We start from the raw sequence: 19456 nt of genomic DNA on the forward strand, positions 1-19456 counted from the left end.
TGGGAGCTGACCTGAGCCCCACCATGTCCCCCCTCCAATATTCCCCTGAGCCCCTTGCGGGGGCACACCCCACAGTTTGGGGGCCACTGTACTAAGAATTAGTCTTCCGCAAAACGTTGTTCCTTTATGTGATGTGCTGTTTTCAAAATTAGAGCATTGGGAAATCTAATCAATTAATTCTTTGAAACTAATCCCAGTAAGACTTCTTATAATGTCATTTTTTGCTTATCAAACTAAATAAGATATAAACATGTATTGTAAATCTTTGAATACAAATATAATTTATGGGATCTTGTACCATGTAATTTGGAGGAATAATAGTAACATCATCAGATTAATTTTAACAACATTTAAATTCTCTTAAAAGGTTGCCAAAGTGACAAACAGTCTTTAACAGATTATATCAAGGAACAGAAGGAGTTGTTTCTGCTGCAGGTACCGTAAAATGTTGTTGTTCTTATGGTTGGTGCTTTCTGGAAAATGCAGTTATAAAAGCACACTATGTGAAATAAAAATAGTGCAAGTAACTAGATTAGAATATTTCTGTTTATCTCTAAGTCTGAATTTTTGTGATGGTAAGAGGCGCCTTGACCTGAGGTTCCACACTAGTCTACATGTCTAACCCTGCAAACACAATAAGATTACTCAATGTCATCTAAGTCATTGGAACTACTCATGTGAATAAAACTGACTCACATATTTAAGTATTTAAAGGACTTAGCCCTGAATTTGGTAAAAAAGTTGAGTAAGGCTCACATTCATCATAATAAAAGTGTTTGGATGGATTGCCTTTTTTTTTTTTTTTTTTTTTTTTTTTTTAACAATTACCAATTCAGTGACAAGTCAGACCTTACTTGAAAGTTTTGCCAAACTGATATCACTGGAGACAGAAATTCTCAGTATAGAAGAGCAGCTACATCACAAACTACAGTGCAGGTTTTTCCATACCATTAACTTTTAACTGATGTTCAGGCTGCATGCCTCCAGCAGCACTGCAGCTCTGCCCCCTGGGCTGGGGACCAACCCAGGGGCATTTTGCCAGCTGTGTACTGCCCAAGTAACTCCCTTACACTGAGGATAGTCCCTGGGGAAAACTCTGCTACCTCTAAGGTCTCGTTCTGTTGCCAAAACTGCATGAAGGGGCCTTAGGACAATGGAGAATCAGGCTTGGTATATGCAATGAAAAATATAACTATCGGATTCTTGATTTTATATTTCTTGACACTGTGTTTAAACCTGTAAATTTAGCATTGAAATACGGTAATATATTTTTGGACATTAATTCATGCTGTATTTCCTTATCTGAATTAGGGCAGCTATTCCTATCTCTCTGAGCATGTCTTAATGAAATACAGATACAAAATACATTTGGACAGCATTTTGTACATAACATTTCCCCACTCTTGTTTTCCTAGTATGCAGTAAAAGTAAAAAAACAAACTATAAAGAAGCTGGAGAAATTAGCAATGCAAGCCGAGAAAGAGGCCAGTTCTGCCGAAGCAAAGCTCGAAGATGATACAATTGCATTTGAGGAATTTCTGAAAGAAAATGACCGAAGTTCTGCAGATGCACTTAACATGTTAGAATTGCTATTACAGTTAATGTTTGTTTTAATTTTTGATCTACTGAAAACCGTACACCTATATCTCTGTAATATTTCCACATTATTTTTTAGTGCAGCCCAAGAAACTAAATCCAAAATGGAAATGGTTGCAGATGTAAAGTCTGCTATTAATGAACTCTTCGCTATTAAAAGGTGAGACTTTTATGTTAAAAATGTACTTCTCTTTTTATGGTAACAGTGGTGCAGATTCTCCTCTTCTGAAGAACACTCTGGGGGGAGCAAATCTTTGAGGTTCACCCACTGCCACATTGAGCTGTTCTGTAGGTGTACAGTTTGGGCCTGTCCCCCACACCTGTTGATCCCCATGAAGTGAGTTAAGGGCAGCAGAGAGTTTCACAGACCTAACTGTTTTACAGCAGTACAGAGTATGACACTGTATCTTCATTTTAACAGACCAAACTCCTTTAAACTGATAACCAAAGATGATAGTGGGTACAAGTGGGGAGCTGGGAAACTGTACCTTCAGGCCTGTAGGTTTGCAAAGACGCAGTAGGCAGTGCCAGGATTTGACCTGGTCAGGCCTGTGAGGAGTGATGGTGTTTGCTGCCACCCCAATGTCAGGTGCTATTTTGCTAGATTGGATTTCTCTGTGTGTGCATGTGGTGTGTTTTTTTAAATATTTTCTTTGTGTGAACTATGTATTTAGTAGAGAGTGTGTGTGTGTGTGTATGTATAAGGATAATATTAAGGATTCTCTCAGCTTGGGACATGCACAAGTTAAGAGGGGGGGACATAGTGTTGCTAGCAAAGCTGTTAAGCTGGTAAAAAGGACAGTCTGCCCTGGATCTAGTTTGTGAATGTTTTCCACTTATTATGTAAACTTTAGGTTTTAGTGTGAAAATTGTCTGAAGCAAAAACTGAGAATGGGTTCATAGTTTTTTTTAACAATGGCTCACCAGAGTTGAGATCTGTACACAGAATAATGTATGGGAATTTAGTTACTGTTAAATAACCCATCATTAACATAATACCATTCACTTTTGTGGAGTTAAAGTAGGAATGAATTTGTCTCTCAGTGCTTCATTTTAAATCCGTCAAAATATCAATCATTTTGTATAGCGGATGATAAAAGCTGGAAGATGAAGCCACGTGTCAAAATACTTAAGTATAATTTAGTTTTTATAGAGTTCTTCATTTCACACTCTAAAGCTTTTTGAGAGAACTTTACAAGAAGAGAGGCATCTGAGGATTCCACTCCCCAGGAAGCTGAACCTTCATGGGATGATAAAGGGGAAAGTGAGAAATCCATTCTCATGTTAAAAATGACTCCTGTTTACCGAGTAAAGGCCCAAGTGGTCCTTGTTTGTCCTTACACTACTCGCTTGGGTACAGACTCCCAGGGATCTCAGTCAAGCTACTTCCACCGTGAGGTATTTTTAGCCAGACCCCTCTTTGGTTGTGTGGTCCCCACGCCAGGATGAATAGCATGTTACTTCCTCCCTGTAAATAGCCGGCAGTAACACCAAACATGCATAACAAAAATTTAAAAAAAACAACCAGGAAATCTCATTCATTGATATAGACAAATTTATGTTTCTGATGTGAGGGGAAAGAGGAAAAATCTTTGTAATGTACCGAGCGCAGTGACGTAGATGCTACTGTAATACAAGTGTAACCCTTCTGCCCGTCAGAGTTGGCAGCAGCAAGGGCCGGGTTCAGTATCTAGGGTTTCCATTCCAATAACACAATGCAAAACAGGCTCGAGCCCCCACCCAGTGACCTGGGACAAATATATACCACCCCCGCTGGGCGCCTCTAAGAGGCAATACTGCCCCTCTCGCAAGCACAGAGTCTGAGTGTAGAAAAAGTCTTTTAATGACAGAGAAACTGGGGATCCCACAGCAGCCAAAGTGACCATTTGGGCAGCTATGGGCTCATGCTAGGCGGGGTGGGTGTGCCTATGTAAATAAGATCAGCCCCTGAAGTTCTTTTCCACAGCTTGCCACAACTCACCACCAGATGTCAGGGTGGAGCTCATCCTGACTCTGCTTACACAAGTATAATGACAATCACAAAGTTCTGGTAGTCTCAGCTATACTAGAGATTCTCCAGGATGGTTGGAGTTGTACAACTAAGCACCATAGAAACATGAGTACTGGTCATAGAGGCATTCTGTAGGGAGGCACATTGGCTTCTCCATTTGGGTATCATCAGATGCCAAGATTAATCAGAAAGACCTGTTAGACAAACCAATAGCTGGCCTTTCTAGGCACCATTACCTCAGAAAAGTAGGTTTTTGAATGGGTTCCCCTGTATGAAAACCACAGTGCTGTTGTTGAGGAAAAGGCTATTCTTATAGCTCCAGAAATCTTTCTGTTCAAGATAAATTTCTCTTTCCACAATTCCTTGGTCATAGTTCTTCCATCATTTTGTTCTAACCTTTAGAGCTCCTTTGGAAAGTTGTGCCATAAATGGGCATTTCTAGTGCTCTAAAGATATATCTCAAGCATATATGGAGTACACATGCCACTTGTACCCTGTTCATCTCATTCTATCCAAAATCCCAAGACCTTCAGAGAAGGCCGGATTAAGGCATAAAATAACTAAGCTACAATTTAGGGCCTCGCAGTATGAGGGGCCTCTAAAAAAGAAAAAAATGTCCTCCTCAAGATCCACTAGTCCCAAATCCATAAGATAATCACCTGCAAACTCAATCATGTGAAGCATGATTCAAATTTTATCAAAATTGGTTGATAAATAAAGGAGATATGGGAAAAGAAGATTCTTTCTAAATATAGTCATTTTTGTTCAAATATGACAAAAATATACACATCTGGCTACACAAATACCTTTACCCTACCATTACGCTTCACTAATTGTTCATTATTGACAGGCGGGAGGCCAGGGCTTGGAAAAAAAAGATAATTGCACTTGTAAAATTAGTAGTTCTGCAAGTAAGTCTGCTATCAGCCTCCTAAGGCAGCGTTTTGTTGGTCAGCCGCTACTGGTAAAATTCTGACCGTGCCTTCATAATTTTTTAAAATAAATAAATAATCTAACTGCCGATAAAATTGGGGAAAATATGAGGTCGGAGATGGCAGTGTCGTGAAGCAATCCTGCCAAGCTCATACTCCTATGGGACTCGTCCTAGGAGTGATGTCATGTATAACATCCCCTTTGGCTGGTAATAGCCAGAAGGCCACCGTCTTTTGTTTACAGTCCAGCACACTCAGTCATAGAGTGCCTTCGCTCCTGTTTCTCTTCATTTTCTTAAGTGTTAGTGTGTTCTTTCTTCTTTTGATCTGTACATACGTACCATTGTGTATTTTAGCGTGCACGCCACTTTCTGCTTCATGCGCTATCCATGCTTCACATGATTGAGTTTGCAGGTGATTATCTTATGGATTTGGGTCTAGTGGATCTTGAGGAGGACACATTTGTGTTGGCTTCCCTCTGTCAGTTTCGGGAACCTTCACAGTAAATATCAGAGAGTGCTGACAAAAGGATAAGTAGAGGGTTTTGAGAGAAGTGAAGGAATATATACATATATATCTAAATATTCTGAGTACTTGGTGAGCAAGCTATTTCAAACTATGTGTATTTATGATTTATAGGCTATTAAAGCCTATAATATTCATTATATTTGCTTGAATATGGGCTAGTTTTTCTCACTTTTTCAATGCCTGTCTAGAGATTACCTGTCTTTTTTCTGGTAAATTCTTTCTTTCTCTTTCGCGCATATAGTTTGTTGTGACTCTGTGTGTCCGAGATGTTTATTCGAGATTAATTAGTGGTCCTGGGGGAGACAGAGGATAGAGAAGCAAACATGAATAGAGATGTCTGCCTAGAAAATTCTGCAAGAAAAGCTATCTGCCCTAAGCATTCTGTGCATCGAAAGTGACAAACTCCATAGCTTATCATTTGCTCTCCAAAAATCACAGAAGAAAATGTTTTAAATTTCAGTGTTAAAATGAATGTGATGTGCACGCAGGCTGTACTGCTTCCATTAAGTAAGCTGGTCTGTATAACTGTAACTGCTTTTGTGTTGATGTAGATCTAAAGTTTTCATATCTACTAATTAAGAAATCATAGCCGAAAATATGTTAATTTGAAACTGTTTTATAATGTTAACAGGCATATTGCAAGATGCGTTTTAATTAATTATTATTCTGTTTTTACAACTTTGCCTTTGTATATATGCAAGTATAAAGATTTTGTGTTTATATATTCAATGTCCTCTCTGTGAAAATAATAAATTATTATTTTTTTATGGTATGGGTCTTCTTACACTTGACATAGCTTAGGGCCTCAGAATGTCATAACCTGACCCTGTCTTCAGATCTCAAAGTTGCTACAGGCAACATGTTAAAATCCTGCACCAGTTGGCATGCTAGGTATCTGGGAAGCTATTCACAGAAGTCCCTAGTGGCATTGGGGGAAAAGTATCTGCAACTCATCTGAGGAAGATTTGCAAAGCAAGTTTCCATTCCTTTGCAGAGGCGTCTTTCAGTAGGAAGTTGCTACTGGGCTGGTTTCCACCTAATTCCTTGCTTTATAGAGGAACTTTTTAAAGTAACTTTCTTTCCTGCCTATTATTCTACTATAATAATAATTAAGACACTACTTATCTTTCTACACTTCTGTGATTCAATTTTTGCTTCTTCCCATTGTTGATGGATTAGGAGAGAAGCTTTGCAAGAGAATGAGAAATTTCTTATCCTGATAGGTTTCAGAGTAGCAGCTGTGTTAGTCTTTATCCGCAAAAAGAACAGGAGTACTTGTGGCACCTTAGAGACTAACAAATTTATTTGAGCATAAGCTTTCGTGGGCTACAGCCCACTTCATCAGATGCATAGAATGGAACATATAGTAAGAAGATATATATATATACATACTGTGATAAAGTTCCTGCTCTACCTTGGTGGGTCTTGCGCTTATTGGCAGATTTGCTTCCCTTGGAGCTTCATGGCAGCCCTCAGCTTGGCCGTTTTTCTGAACCCACAGTCCAGGTCGACTCCTCCTGTGTCTGACCAGGAGTTGGGAGGATTTGGGGGGAACCCGGGCCCGCCCTCTACTCCGGGTTCCAGCCCAGGGCCCAGTGGAATGCAGCTGTCTAGAGTACCTCCTGGAACAGCTGTGCGGCAGCTACAACTCCCTGGGCTTCTTCCGCATGGCCTCCTCCCAACACCTTCTTTATCCTCACCATAGGACCTTCCTCTTGGTGTCTGATAATGCTTGTACACATCAGTCCTCCAACAGTCCACGTTCTCACTCTCAGCTCCTAGTGCCTCTTGCTCCCAGCTCCTCACACGCACACCACAAACTGAAGTGAGCTCCTTTTTAAAACCCAGGTGCCCTGATTAGCCTGCCTTAATTGATTCTAGCAGCTTCTTGATTGTTCTTGTCCAGATTCTTGATTCTGCAGATGTTCTAATCAACCTGTCTTAGTTGTCTCCAGAAGGTTCCTGATCGTTCTGGAACCTTCCCCGTTACCTTACCCAGGGAAAAGGGACCTACTTAGCATGGGGCTAATATATCTGCCTTCTATTACTCTCCTATAGCCATCTGGCCCGACCCTGTCACAATACAGAGAACATGAAAAGGTGGAAGTTGCCATACCAACTCTAAGAGGCTAATTAATTAAGATGTGCTATTAGCAACAGGAAAAAATATTTGTAGCGATAATCAAGATGGCCCATTTCAGACAGTTGACAAGAAGGTGTGAGGATACTTAACAGGGGGAAATAGATTCAATTTGTGTAATGAACCAGCCACTCCCAGTCTCTATTCAAGCCCAAGTTAATGGTATCTAGTTTGCAAATTAATTCCAGTTCAGCAGTTTCTCACTGGAGTCTGGTTTTGAAGCTTTTCTGTTGCAAAATTGCCACCTTTAAGTCTGTTACTGAGTGACCAGAGAGGTTGAAGTGTTCTCCTGCTGTTTTTTGAATGTTATGATTCCTGATGTCAGATTTGTGTCCATTTATTCTTTTGCTCAGAGACTGTCTGGTTTGTGATATATGCCATCATGTGCCAGCAATGCCCCTCTGCATGTACATTGGCCAAACTGAACAGATCCCTTTCTGCAGTACTCCTTTCTAGGTAGTCATTTCCCATTTTGTATGTGTGCAACTGATTGTTCCTTCCTAAATAGAGTACTTTGCATTTGTCCTTATTGAATTTCATGCAGTTTACTTCAGATCATTTCTCCAGTTTGTCCAGATCATTTTGAATTTTAATCCTATCCTCCAAAGCACTTGCAACAACTCCCAGCTTGGTATCGTCGTCAAACTTTACAAGTGTACTCTGTATGCCATTATTTAAATCATTGACGAAGATATTGAATAGAACTGGACCCAAAACTGATCCCTGCAGGACCCTACTTGTTATGCCTCTCCAGTATGACTCTGAACCCCTGATAACTACTCTCTGGGACAGTTTTCCAACCAGTTTTGTACCCACCTTATAGTAGCTCCATCTAGATTGCATTTTCCTAGTTTATTTATGATAAGGTCATGCAAGACAGTATCAAAAGCTTTACTAAAGTCAAGATATACCACCTTTACCGCTTCCACCCCTTTCCACAAGGCTTGTTACCCTGTCAAAGAAAGCTATCAGTTTGGTTTGACATGATTTGTTTTTGACAAATCCATGCTGACTTTTACTTATCACCTTATTATCTTTTAGATGTTTGCTAATTGATTATTTAATTGTTCCATTATCTTTCTGGGTACAGAAGTTAAGCTGATTGGTCTGTAATTCCCCAGGTTGTCCGTATTTCCCTTTTTATAGATTGGCACTAGATTTGCCCTTTTCCAGTCTTCTGGAATCTCTCCTGTCTTCCATGACTTTTCAAAGATAATCACTAATGGCTCAATCAGCTCCTTGAGTATTCTAGGAGTCACTTCATCAGGCCCTGGTGACTTGAAGACATCTAATTTGTCCAAGTAATTTTTAACTTTTTCTCTCCCTATTTTAGCCTTTTCTGATCCTACCTCATTTTCATTGGCATTCACTATGTTAGACATCCAATCACCACCAACCTTCTTGGTGAAAATCGAAACAAATAAGACATTAAGCACCTCTGCCATTTCCACATTTTCTGATATTATTTTTCCCCTTCATTGAGTAACGTACCTACCCTGTCCTTGGTCTTCCTCTTGCTTCTAATATATTTGTAGAATGTTTTCTTGTTACCCTTTAAGTCTCTAGCTAATTTGATCTTGTTTTGTGCCTTGGCCTTTCTAATTTTGTCCCTGCATACTTGTGTTATTTGTGTATTTTCATCCTTTGTAATTTGACCTAGTTTCCACTTTTTATAGGACTCTTTTTTGATTTTTAGATCATTGAAGGTCTCTTGGTTAAGCCAGGGCAATCTCTTGTCATACTTCCTATCTTTCCTACACAGTGAAATAGTTTGCTCTTCTGCTCTTAATAATAGGTTTCAGAGTAGCAGCCGTGTTAGTCTGTATTCGCAAAAAGAAAAGGAGTACTTGTGGCACCTTAGAGACTAACAAATTTATTAGAGCATAAGCTTTCGTGAGCTACAGCTCACTTCATCGGATGCATTTGGTGGAAAAAACAGAGGAGAGATTTATATACACACACAGAGAACATGAAACAATGGGTTTATCATACACACTGTAAGGAGAGTGATCACTTAAGATAAGCCATCACCCACAGCAGGGGGGGGAAAGGAGGAAAACCTTCCATGGTGACAAGCAGGTAGGCTAATTCCAGCAGTTAACAAGAATATCAGAGGAACAGTGGGGGGTGGGGGTGGGGGGAGAAATACCATGGGGAAATAGTTTTACTTTGTGTAATGACTCATCCATTCCCAGTCTCTATTCAAGCCTAAGTTAATTGTATCCAGTTTGCAAATTAATTCCAATTCAGCAGTCTCTCGTTGGAGTCTGTTTTTGAAGCTTTTTTGTTGAAGTATAGCCACTCTTAGGTCTGTGATCGAGTGACCAGAGAGATTGAAGTGTTCTCCAACTGGTTTTGAATGTTATAATTCTTGACGTCTGATTTGTGTCCATTCATTCTTTTACGTAGAGACTGTCCAGTTTGGCCAATGTACATGGCAGAGGGGCATTGCTGGCACATGATGGCATATATCACATTGGTAGATGCGCAGGTGAACGAGCCTCTGATAGTGTGGCTGATGTGATTAGGCCCTATGATGGTATCCCCTGAATAGATATGTGGACAGAGTTGTGGACTACAAGCCGTCAGGAACAGTATCCCCGATACTGTCACGGCTAACCTGGTGGCAGAACTTTGTGACTTTGTCCTGACCCATAACTATTTCACATTTGGTGACAATGTATACCTTCAAATCAGCGGCACTGCGATGGGTACCCGCATGGCCCCACAGTATGCCAACATTTTTATGGCTGACTTAGAACAACGCTTCCTCAGCTCTCGTCCCCTAATGCCCCTACTCTACTTGCGCTACATTGATGACATCTCATCATCTGGACCCATGGAAAAGAAGCTCTTGAGGAATTCCACCATGATTTCAACAATTTCCATCCCACCATCAACCTCAGCCTGGACCAGTCCACACAAGAGATCCACTTCCTGGACACTACGGTGCTAATAAGCGATGGTCACATAAACACCACCCTATATCGGAAACCTACTGACCGCTATTCCTACCTACATGCCTCTAGCTTTCATCCAGATCATACCACTCGATCCATTGTCTACAGCCAAGCGCTACGATATAACCGCATTTGCTCCAACCCCTCAGACAGAGACAAACACCTACAAGATCTCTATCATGCATTCCTACAACTACAATACCCACCTGCTGAAGTGAAGAAACAGATTGACAGAGCCAGAAGAGTACCCAGAAGTCACCTACTACAGGACAGGCCCAACAAAGAAAACAACAGAACGCCACTAGCCATCACCTTCAGCCCCCAACTAAAACCTCTCCAACGCATCATCAAGGATCTACAACCTATCCTGAAGGACAGCCATCGCTCTCTCAGATCTTGGGAGATAGACCAGTCCTTGCTTACAGACAGCCCCCCAATCTGAAGCAAATACTCACCAGCAAACACACACCACACAACAGAACCACTAACCCAGGAACCTATCCTTGCAACAAAGCCCGTTGCCAACTCTGTCCACATATCTATTCAGGGGATACCATCATAGGGCCTAATCACATCAGCCACACTATCAGAGGCTCGTTCACCTGCGCATCTACCAATGTGATATATGCCATCATGTGCCAGCAATGCCCCTCTGCCATGTACATTGGCCAAACTGGACAGTCTCTACGTAAAAGAATGAATGGATACAAATCAGACGTCAAGAATTATAACATTCAAAAACCAGTTGGAGAACACTTCAATCTCTCTGGTCACTCGATCACAGACCTAAGAGTGGCTATACTTCAACAAAAAAGCTTCAAAAACAGACTCCAACGAGAGACTGCTGAATTGGAATTAATTTGCAAACTGGATACAATTAACTTAGGCTTGAATAGAGACTGGGAATGGAGGAGTCATTACACAAAGTAAAACTATTTCCCCATGGTATTTCTCCCCCCCACCCCACCCCCCACTGTTCCTCTGATATTCTTGTTAACTGCTGGAATTAGCCTACCTTGCTTGTCACCATGAAAGGTTTTCCTCCTTTCCCCCCCCTGCTGCTGGTGATGGCTTATCTTAAGTGATCACTCTCCTTACAGTGTGTATGATAAACCCATTGTTTCATGTTCTCTGTGTGTGTATATAAATCTCTCCTCTGTTTTTTCCACCAAATGCATCCGATGAAGTGAGCTGTAGCTCACGAAAGCTTATGCTCTAATAAATTTGTTAGTCTCTAAGGTGCCACAAGTACTCCTTTTCTTTTTGCTCTTAATAATGTCTCTTTAAAAAGCTGCCAACTATTGTTTTTCCCCTTAGACTGCTTCTCATGGGATCTTGCCTACCAACTCCCTGAGTTTGCAAAAGTCTGCCTTCTTGGAATCCATTGTCTTTATTTTGCTCTTCTCCCTCCTATCATTGCTTAGAATCATGAACTCTATCATTTCATGATCACTTTCACCGAAGCTGCCTTCCACTTTCAAATTCTCAACCAATTTCTCCCTATTTGTCAATATCAGATCTAGAACATCCTCTCCCCTGGTAGCTTCCCCTGGTGTCTTCACCTTCTGAAATAAAAAATTGTCTCCAATATATTCCAAGAATTTATTGGACAATCTGTGCCCTGCTGTGTTGTTTTCCCAACAGATGTCTGAGTAGTTGAAGTCCCCCATCGTCACCAAATCCTGTGCTTTAGATGATTTTGTTAGTTGTTTTAAAAAAGCCACATTCATCTCTTCTTCCTGGTTAGGTGGTCTGTAGTAGATCCCTACCATGACAACACCCTAGTTTTTTACCTCTTTTATAATTTTATTGGGATTAATTAATATATCAGGTAGTTCTCTAAATACTAATAAATCAATTGCTGGAGTGTTTCTTTTGCTTTGGAAGAACTGTTCTGATGGCTTGGTGGCCTGAGTTGAAGGGGGGTGGCTTAGTTCTGGAGTATCCAGCAACAAGACTGGACCACTCCAAATTCCTTGGAGTGGGGGGACATTAACCCATTAGGGATAAATGAGGAGAGAGATGGCTAGCAGAAAGAAAATGATCAGGTAAGAAATTTCTGATTCACTTTCCTTAGAGATCAGCAGAAAGAACTTGTGTTTAGGGTTTCATTGAAAGGCTGTCATCTTAACAGTTCAACACACCTTTTTAGTTCTGCACCATAATATCTATAATAAGTATGAGCCCATATGCTGAGGAGGAACTCTGAAGTCACCTCCTGACCCAGATGTGAAGGTTTCTCAGTAACCCACATTTTGAAAAATGCTAGTCTAATATGTGACTAAGATAATGTTATTTTAAGTCGATATAATTTAAACTTTAAATTTTTTTTGTATATCTGCTTGTATATTAACTGTATACTGTAACGTATTTTTGTAGTGAAATTGCAAATGCCGAATTCCTTCTCATGGAGAGTTTATATTATGAAGATTTTTTGATGAAACTTTCTCCTAAAGAATGGCAAGAAGAACAGAGAACAAAAATGTTGAAAGCAAGAATAGACAAGCAGAGAGAAAGAAAGAGCATGCAGAGAGAAATGATTACGTGTACTTTCACTCTACACCAAGAAAAAGAAAGTGTACGCAAAGAGAAGATAATTTCTTCAGTTCCACGCCAACCACGCCACTGTTCTATTTTTTTAAAGCCAAGTATGTGTCTGAAAATATAAAGTACAATCAATATAAGTGTGGTTAAGGCTGAAAATTTAAACACACAGAAGTCAGAACTTTAAAAAATGAAGTGATCAGATGCTGATTTCATTTCAGTGTTGCCAACTCTCATTATTTTACCACAAGTCTCACAATTTTGGTGGTTTTTTTTTATAAAATCCCAGCTTCTGGAATCCACAGATTGTATGAGAGCTCAGCTTTCAGTTTTTTTAAAAAGTAAGTTTCTAGCACTTATGGTTACAGAGAAAAGCTTGAAAAGAATGAAGCAAGTACACCTTTACGACTCAGAAACCAGAAGACAAATAAAGAGAACCCCAAATTTATTACTTTTTTTTTTAAAAAAAGTCATGATTTTAAAGCCAATCTCATGATTTTGGGGTCTTGACTCATGGGTTTTTTTACATGTAGGTTTGGCAATTCGGGGTAAATAAGGTGGCTCACATAAGCCCCTGTTAGTGGGTTGTGTCTTTGAAGTTTGATGTTTAGGCTAGCTTTCTAAAGTGAATATTTATTTTTTTCTAGATTCCTCACTTAGGCGTTGTTTTTATTTAAAGTTTAATTAAAGATGTATTTTTAAATTGATTTAGTTGAAGGAGTGCAAACCTCTGTGTGGATACTCAAATTAATTTAAACCTGTCTTGCATTGATTTAGCTTAATCTGGTAAGGAATCCGCTAAATCAGGTTTAAATCCATATAAGATGTCTCTACAGAGGGGTTTGCAGTTAAGCTAAATCAAATTAAAAACTGATTTTAGCTTAACTAGTGCAAGTTAACCTTACTGTTAAAGGCCTGTTCCCATATTACTATTTGTTTTTCCCTGTTACAGTTGGAAGAGCTTTCTTGGTTTAGCTGTACCTCAGATAAAAAGTTCCTTTACGTTATTCTTTATTTAGATCCCATTATATTTTCCACTTGCTTTTACAGTAAATCAGAGCAGTAACTTTGTTGTTGCTGTCAGTCAAGATACATTTCTTTTACGAAAGCTCTTCAGTTATAGTTCTCTTTATATCTTTAGATAGACTCTCTGTATCAAATACAGACAGGCGCTTCAGTTCCATTGAGAAAAGTGCTGGATACAATAGGAAAACAGCAACTGAGAATTGTCACCAGAGAACAGCGGTGCATGGTAACAAAGGTATGAGCTCTATGCAGTAGGATGGGGAAGGTATTCCTGTTCACTGATGGTAAAATTCACACAATCATGGAGGGTTTGTTCCCCTTGGTAGGATTGTCTCTGTGAGGAGCAGGGGCAGAGGATGCATAGATGAAGCAGCCGGAGACGTGAGTGTACACTACAAAATTAAGTCGATTTAAGTGAGGTAGACATACAGCCATCTCAGTAATTACTGCGGTGGTTCCTGTCCACACTATGCCACCTCTGTCAGTGGTGTGCATCTTCACCAGGAGTACTTCCACCAACTTAACTGTGTGGGGTACTGACAGCTGGATCCCCCACCCCTGCGCCGGGGGGGCAGCTGTGAGCCTCATGTGAGGCTGACAGCTCAGACTGTCAGCCCCAGGGTGTGTGGGGGTGGCTTCAGCTTTGAGCCCTGTGCGGGGCTGACAGCCAGAAACAGGCAAAGTAACAGTGTCTACACAGGTTTCAGAGTAGCAGCCGTGTTAGTCTGTATTCGCAAAAAGAAAAGGAGTACTTGTGGCACCTTAGAGACTAAGGTGCCACAAGTACTCCTTTTCTTTTTAGTGTCTACACAGACACTGTCACCCTGACTACCTCCACCTAACGGCGATGCTGCTTGCAAAGGTGGAGTTATGAGGTCAGTGTAGCGGGCAATTTACATGGGTGGGATCAATGTCTACCTTACATCTTACGACTACTTTATGTCGACCTAACTCTGTAGTGTAGACCAGGCCTCAGTTTCAAATAGCCTAACACAAAAGAGCCCATCAGGGGCAAGGCAGGTAAAGGACCACTAGGTCGGTGCTTATGCTGATCCAGTCGCACTGCACCCTTTCATACGAGTTAGAAGGGGCTGTAGTCACTGTTCATGCCCACAGGCTGGGAGAGTGGCCATAGAAATTCTGCACTGTACCCCTGTTGCCTGGCTGCAGGTTTGGGTATGGATTCCATCCTTTCCTGCCCTGCTGCTGTCATGGAATTCTCAACACAAAGCCTGATTGCCTAGACCAAATGCAGCCACCGGGGGCTTTTCGTGCGGCCCCAACAGTCTCCTGGGCATCGGCCCCTCTCACTCCCTCCTTGTTGCTCCTGGATGCGCCGCCCTGCACCACCTCTGGAGAGAGGTGGGGCACAACGCTGCAGGAGCAAGGTGAGTTCTTGACCCACATTGAGGGGAGGGGGTTTGGGCGGCAGGCTCCAGCGGCGGGACTTCAGGAACATGGCCATGGGGCCCCAGCTTCCGACCATGGGGCAGAAGTTACTGACCCTCCCCGGCTCTGGCCATGTGACCCTGGCCTCCAGCTGCGGGGCTTCAACCTCCGGGACCCTGGTTCCAGCTGTGTGGCAGCAGGTGCCGACTCACAGCTCTGGCCATGCGACCCCAGCCCCTGGTGCCGATCCTCTGCCCCAGCTGCATGGCAGCAGGCACCGACCCACAGCTCTGTTCTCGGGCTCCCGCCATGTGGTGATGGGAGCTGGCCCTGGGTGCTGACCTCTGACCCTGGCCGTGTCGCAGCAAGCGCTGGTTCTAGCCACTCAGCAGCGGGCGCTGACTCCAGCACCCAGCTCCAGGCTCTGGCCATGCAACGGCAGGCTCCGGCCCTGGGCACTGACCCACAGCTCCAGCTGCGCAGCAACAGGCTCTGATCCCTGGCTCCAGCCATGCAGTTCCTATCCCCAGCTCTAGGTTCTGGCTTAAGGCACTGAGTCCCGGCCCTGGCCGCATGGCAGCAGACATCAGGCCCTGGCTCTGGCCACGTGATAGTGGGGCTCATCACCCACAGCCACCGCCCCTGGTGCCTCCCATGGCCCTGAATCCACACATCTGCCCCAGGACCCTGTTGCCTTCCTGGCTTTGAATCCATCCCCTCCATTGCCCCAGGTCCCCGCTGCCTCCCCTGGCCCCGCTGTGACAGATTTTCGTTACCAATCTGCCTGGGCCACAGTTGATTAGGCTGGAGCCACAGGATCTTTTTTTGGGGGAGGAGATGACGAGGCACACCAAGTGTCTAAATGTTAAAGCTTTATTGATAAAATAATAAAGTAACAGCAGAGAGTGCTGGGAATGCTCCCGCATCACTGAGGGGCAGAAAGAAAGCATTAATGCCCCTAACCCTAACCCACTTTCATACTCACATATGCACGACCCAGACTGGCCAAGTCTGAGTGTAATGTCAGAAGAAGGGTGGGGGCAGGGGAAGGTGGACGGGAGTGCTGTCCTGGGCCCAGGCTGTCCAACAATCTGCTGTGCTCTCCAAGTTGCTCTGGCTCTCAGGAGGGTTTTAAGTCCTGAGCTTCTTTGGGGGTGTATCTCTGCTCCTAGTGCTCTTTGTGCCAGTTCAAACCTGCTTTTTGTGGTCTCTTCACCTTCCCAAAACACCCCCGGTTCCAGGGACACAGGTCGTTTTCTCAGTGCTTTTACTTTTCGCAGCCCTGGACTGTGTTTTTGATCAGGCTGACCTTGCTGTCTCGCATGTCTGGGCAGTTGGATTTTTCATTCTCATGGCTACTTGGGAAGCCTTAAGCCCCGTCTTTCTCGACTGTCAGCCAAGTTTCGGCTGTCCTTGGGTGGGGGCCAGCATCTTTATCTTTGCACTGAGCTAGTGCTCCAGGGTTCAGTTAACTTGTTCTTTGCTCTGTTCTTCTTCTTCCCCCCCCCCCCCCCTTGGTCTCTTGTGCTTCTGCAAAGGAATCTTCCACTTACACACTTTTACCCTCCCCAAAATGCTTTGCGATGCTTGCAACAGTGTTAGCTACATACAATGCTGATCTGCCTTCCCTGGAGATTCCCTGGGGGCAGGGAGGCACTGGAGTGTGACACCGCATCTATCCCACCATCGCCTCTGGCCCCTGCTGCCTCCCCCTTCGGCCCCTCCATCCAGAGCTTAATGTGTCCTGGGGCTTGCTGAGAAAAGGGATATTAACAAACATGCAAGTATCACTTTTCACAGCAGACGTACTAGCTATCTGTGAAAAGTGATACTTGTATGTTTGTTATGATCACTTATCGCTTATCATAGCTTCCCAGGTAGCTAAAGTATGCTGTGATATTAACAAATATACAAATATCACTTTTCACAGCAAGCCCCAGGACCCATTAAGCCCTGGATGGGGGGCTGGGGTGAAGGGGGAGGCAGGATTATTTTTATTATTGAGTCTGCCAAAAAACCCTACAAATATAAATTACAATGACTTGGATGTGAATCTATTCATTTTTAATTGCTTTTCCTAAAGTTAATTAAGTATTTTAGGGAAAAGTGTCAGTGTGGTGACCAGTGAGAGTTGGTCTGAGGCCAACAAAAAATTTGTTATGAGAACCTCTGGCTTAGACTTTGGGAAGGGCAGGCAAGATGAATTTCACCAAGAAAGAGCTGCAGAAAAAATATTGATCAGTGCTTCAGTTTAATTAAAGTTCACTCATTCAGTCATCTACCAGAGTGAAGGAAGTATGCATTCATTCCTGGGCTACTCTGACTTGATTTACTGACTTATGTCTATACCATCGGAACATACAGCCTCCACCACAGCCTTCCATCCTTGAGGGACTCTTGCTGCAATCTTAGCTTCTTCCCATGCCAATCTGATAGCTTTCAATTCTGCTTCTGTTGTGCATTTCCATGTTATCCTAGATCTATTTCATCACCTCTTGCCCTGGGGCATGCGAGGCAGGACGGGGGGGTGTCGGTCTTGTCCAACATCTATATTGGATATGTTGTTCAGGTCTTTCCTCCATGTATGTCCTAGCCATCTCCATTTTCATTCTGTAATTTCCTGTCCTATCAGTTTCTGTTTCGTCCTTCTCCAGAGCTCTTTGTTTGTGGATTTGTCTAATGCAACTGTTTATGAAAACCTGGGAGTTTAGATGATATGGTCTTCACAAGTCTACAAGTGTCGGTGCCAGATAGTAAGACCGACTAAGTAATGGTGTTAATTTGAAGTTTTGTTTGGAGGTCAAGATTTCTGCCCTCCAGATCAGTTTTATCATTTGAAGGCATGTCTGTCTTTCGCCGTTCTGGCTGTACTGTCTTTGTCTGTTCCACCTGTTGCACTTACAGTGCAGCCAAGTTATGTCACATATCCAACCTCTTCTGTGTTGGTCCCAGAAAGTGTTATTGGTGTTTCTTGTGTGTTGATTCCCTTTGAACACGGATACCACCTACTACAGTACTTCAGGAGTTGACTAGTTGAAGCTGCATTGTCAAGAATCAGGTAAAATTGCTTGCATGAAAGGATGATTAATAGTTATTTGTGCTTCTTGTTTCCATCATTAGCTCTCTACAGGCATGACCAAGTTCCAATCTGAGAAGTTGAACAGGGCATGTAAACTCATGATCTTACCAAGAAAACTAAAGTAGTTTAAGATGCCAGTACTTTAGAGCATGCAGGGACCTGGCTAATCACTGAGTTATGGCAGCCCTTAAGATCTCTGACATGAACATGAGGGCAGCAGAAACTAGAATTGATGTTCTAAATGGCCACATCTATAGGTCTAGGTAGTGGTATTCCTGCAAGTAGGGAAGAAACTTGAGGAAATGTCTTATAGTGGAAGGAATCTCTTTTTGTGCTGGGGGTTGGGAGGAAAAGAGGGGCAAGTTTACCTCAAATTGATGAGACTGGGGAAACTAAAACTCAAGTTGACTCTGATGTACCCTGAAATAGAATATTGCTGTCTCCTCTTTGCAATTATGGTATAGGAAACAGAGGATTATGATTGTATTCCTGATTCTTATTCCTCAAATGAATTAAGGAATTAAGATACTATTTTCACAAAATCACAGATTATAAAGCCAGAAGGGACAATTGTGGTCATCTAGTTTGGCTGCCTGTATAACATAGGACTTCCCTGAATTAATTCGTGTTTGAATGAGAGCATATATTTTGGAAACCCATCCAATCTTGATTTTAAAATGTTCAGTGTTGGAGAATCCATCGCAAGTTGTGGTAAGTTGTTTCAATGTTGAATTACCCTCACAGTTAAAAATTTGTGCATTATTCTGAGTTTGTGTTTAGTTTCAGCTTCCAGCCATTGGATTTTGTTATACTGTGTCCCCTAGATTGAAGAGCCCTCTATTATCAAATTTCAGTTCCCCATGTAGGTTCTTACTGTCACAGTTCAGACCAACTGCACCTGTATTTCCTCTCATTACTTCAGCAAGGGCACCCACTCTTGGCTTTCAGCTCCTCAGCTGTTGCCTCTCTTGGATGGAGACACGAGTCTCTCTTCCTTCTGCCCAGGGCACTCCCAGACTGGACGGTTCCCTGCATCCACTGTGTCATTCCCAGCATAGACAGATGCCCTAGGACACCTAGCTTGCTTTCTCTTCAAAGACAGAGAACAGTGCAATTGCTATACCTATAAGTTACCACATAGTATTTTCTAAGCAAGCCCATTTTTCTCAAGGTAAGAAACATTTACAGAGAAAACATTAAAAACAGTAAGAGAACATACATGCATGCTAATAAGCTTACCCAACTCTCACA

The 19456-nt window shown here is 42.4% G+C and overlaps 1 protein-coding gene and 1 long non-coding RNA gene across 2 annotated transcripts in view; one reads left to right on the plus strand and one right to left on the minus strand.

Moving 5' to 3' along the window:
* The window catches only part of CCDC38 (coiled-coil domain containing 38), a 50322-nt gene that overhangs the window by 7960 nt on the left and 22906 nt on the right, over window positions 1–19456 (plus strand). Inside the window, exons 5-8 of the mRNA XM_043492063.1 lie at window positions 368–435; window positions 1416–1756; window positions 12547–12815; window positions 13853–13972. Coding sequence (XP_043347998.1) covers window positions 368–435; window positions 1416–1756; window positions 12547–12815; window positions 13853–13972 — 798 coding nt within the window. The remainder of the gene's footprint in view (window positions 1–367; window positions 436–1415; window positions 1757–12546; window positions 12816–13852; window positions 13973–19456) is intronic.
* On the minus strand, window positions 3513–5505 carry LOC122455701. Its single transcript, XR_006274108.1, has 3 exons — window positions 5263–5505; window positions 4275–5058; window positions 3513–4225 (listed from the first exon to the last, which is right to left on the minus strand). It is a non-coding gene; the product is annotated as an uncharacterized LOC122455701 (long non-coding RNA).

Source organism: Dermochelys coriacea, chromosome 1 (genome assembly GCF_009764565.3).
Source record: "Dermochelys coriacea isolate rDerCor1 chromosome 1, rDerCor1.pri.v4, whole genome shotgun sequence".
Taxonomy (NCBI): Eukaryota; Metazoa; Chordata; order Testudines; family Dermochelyidae; genus Dermochelys; species Dermochelys coriacea.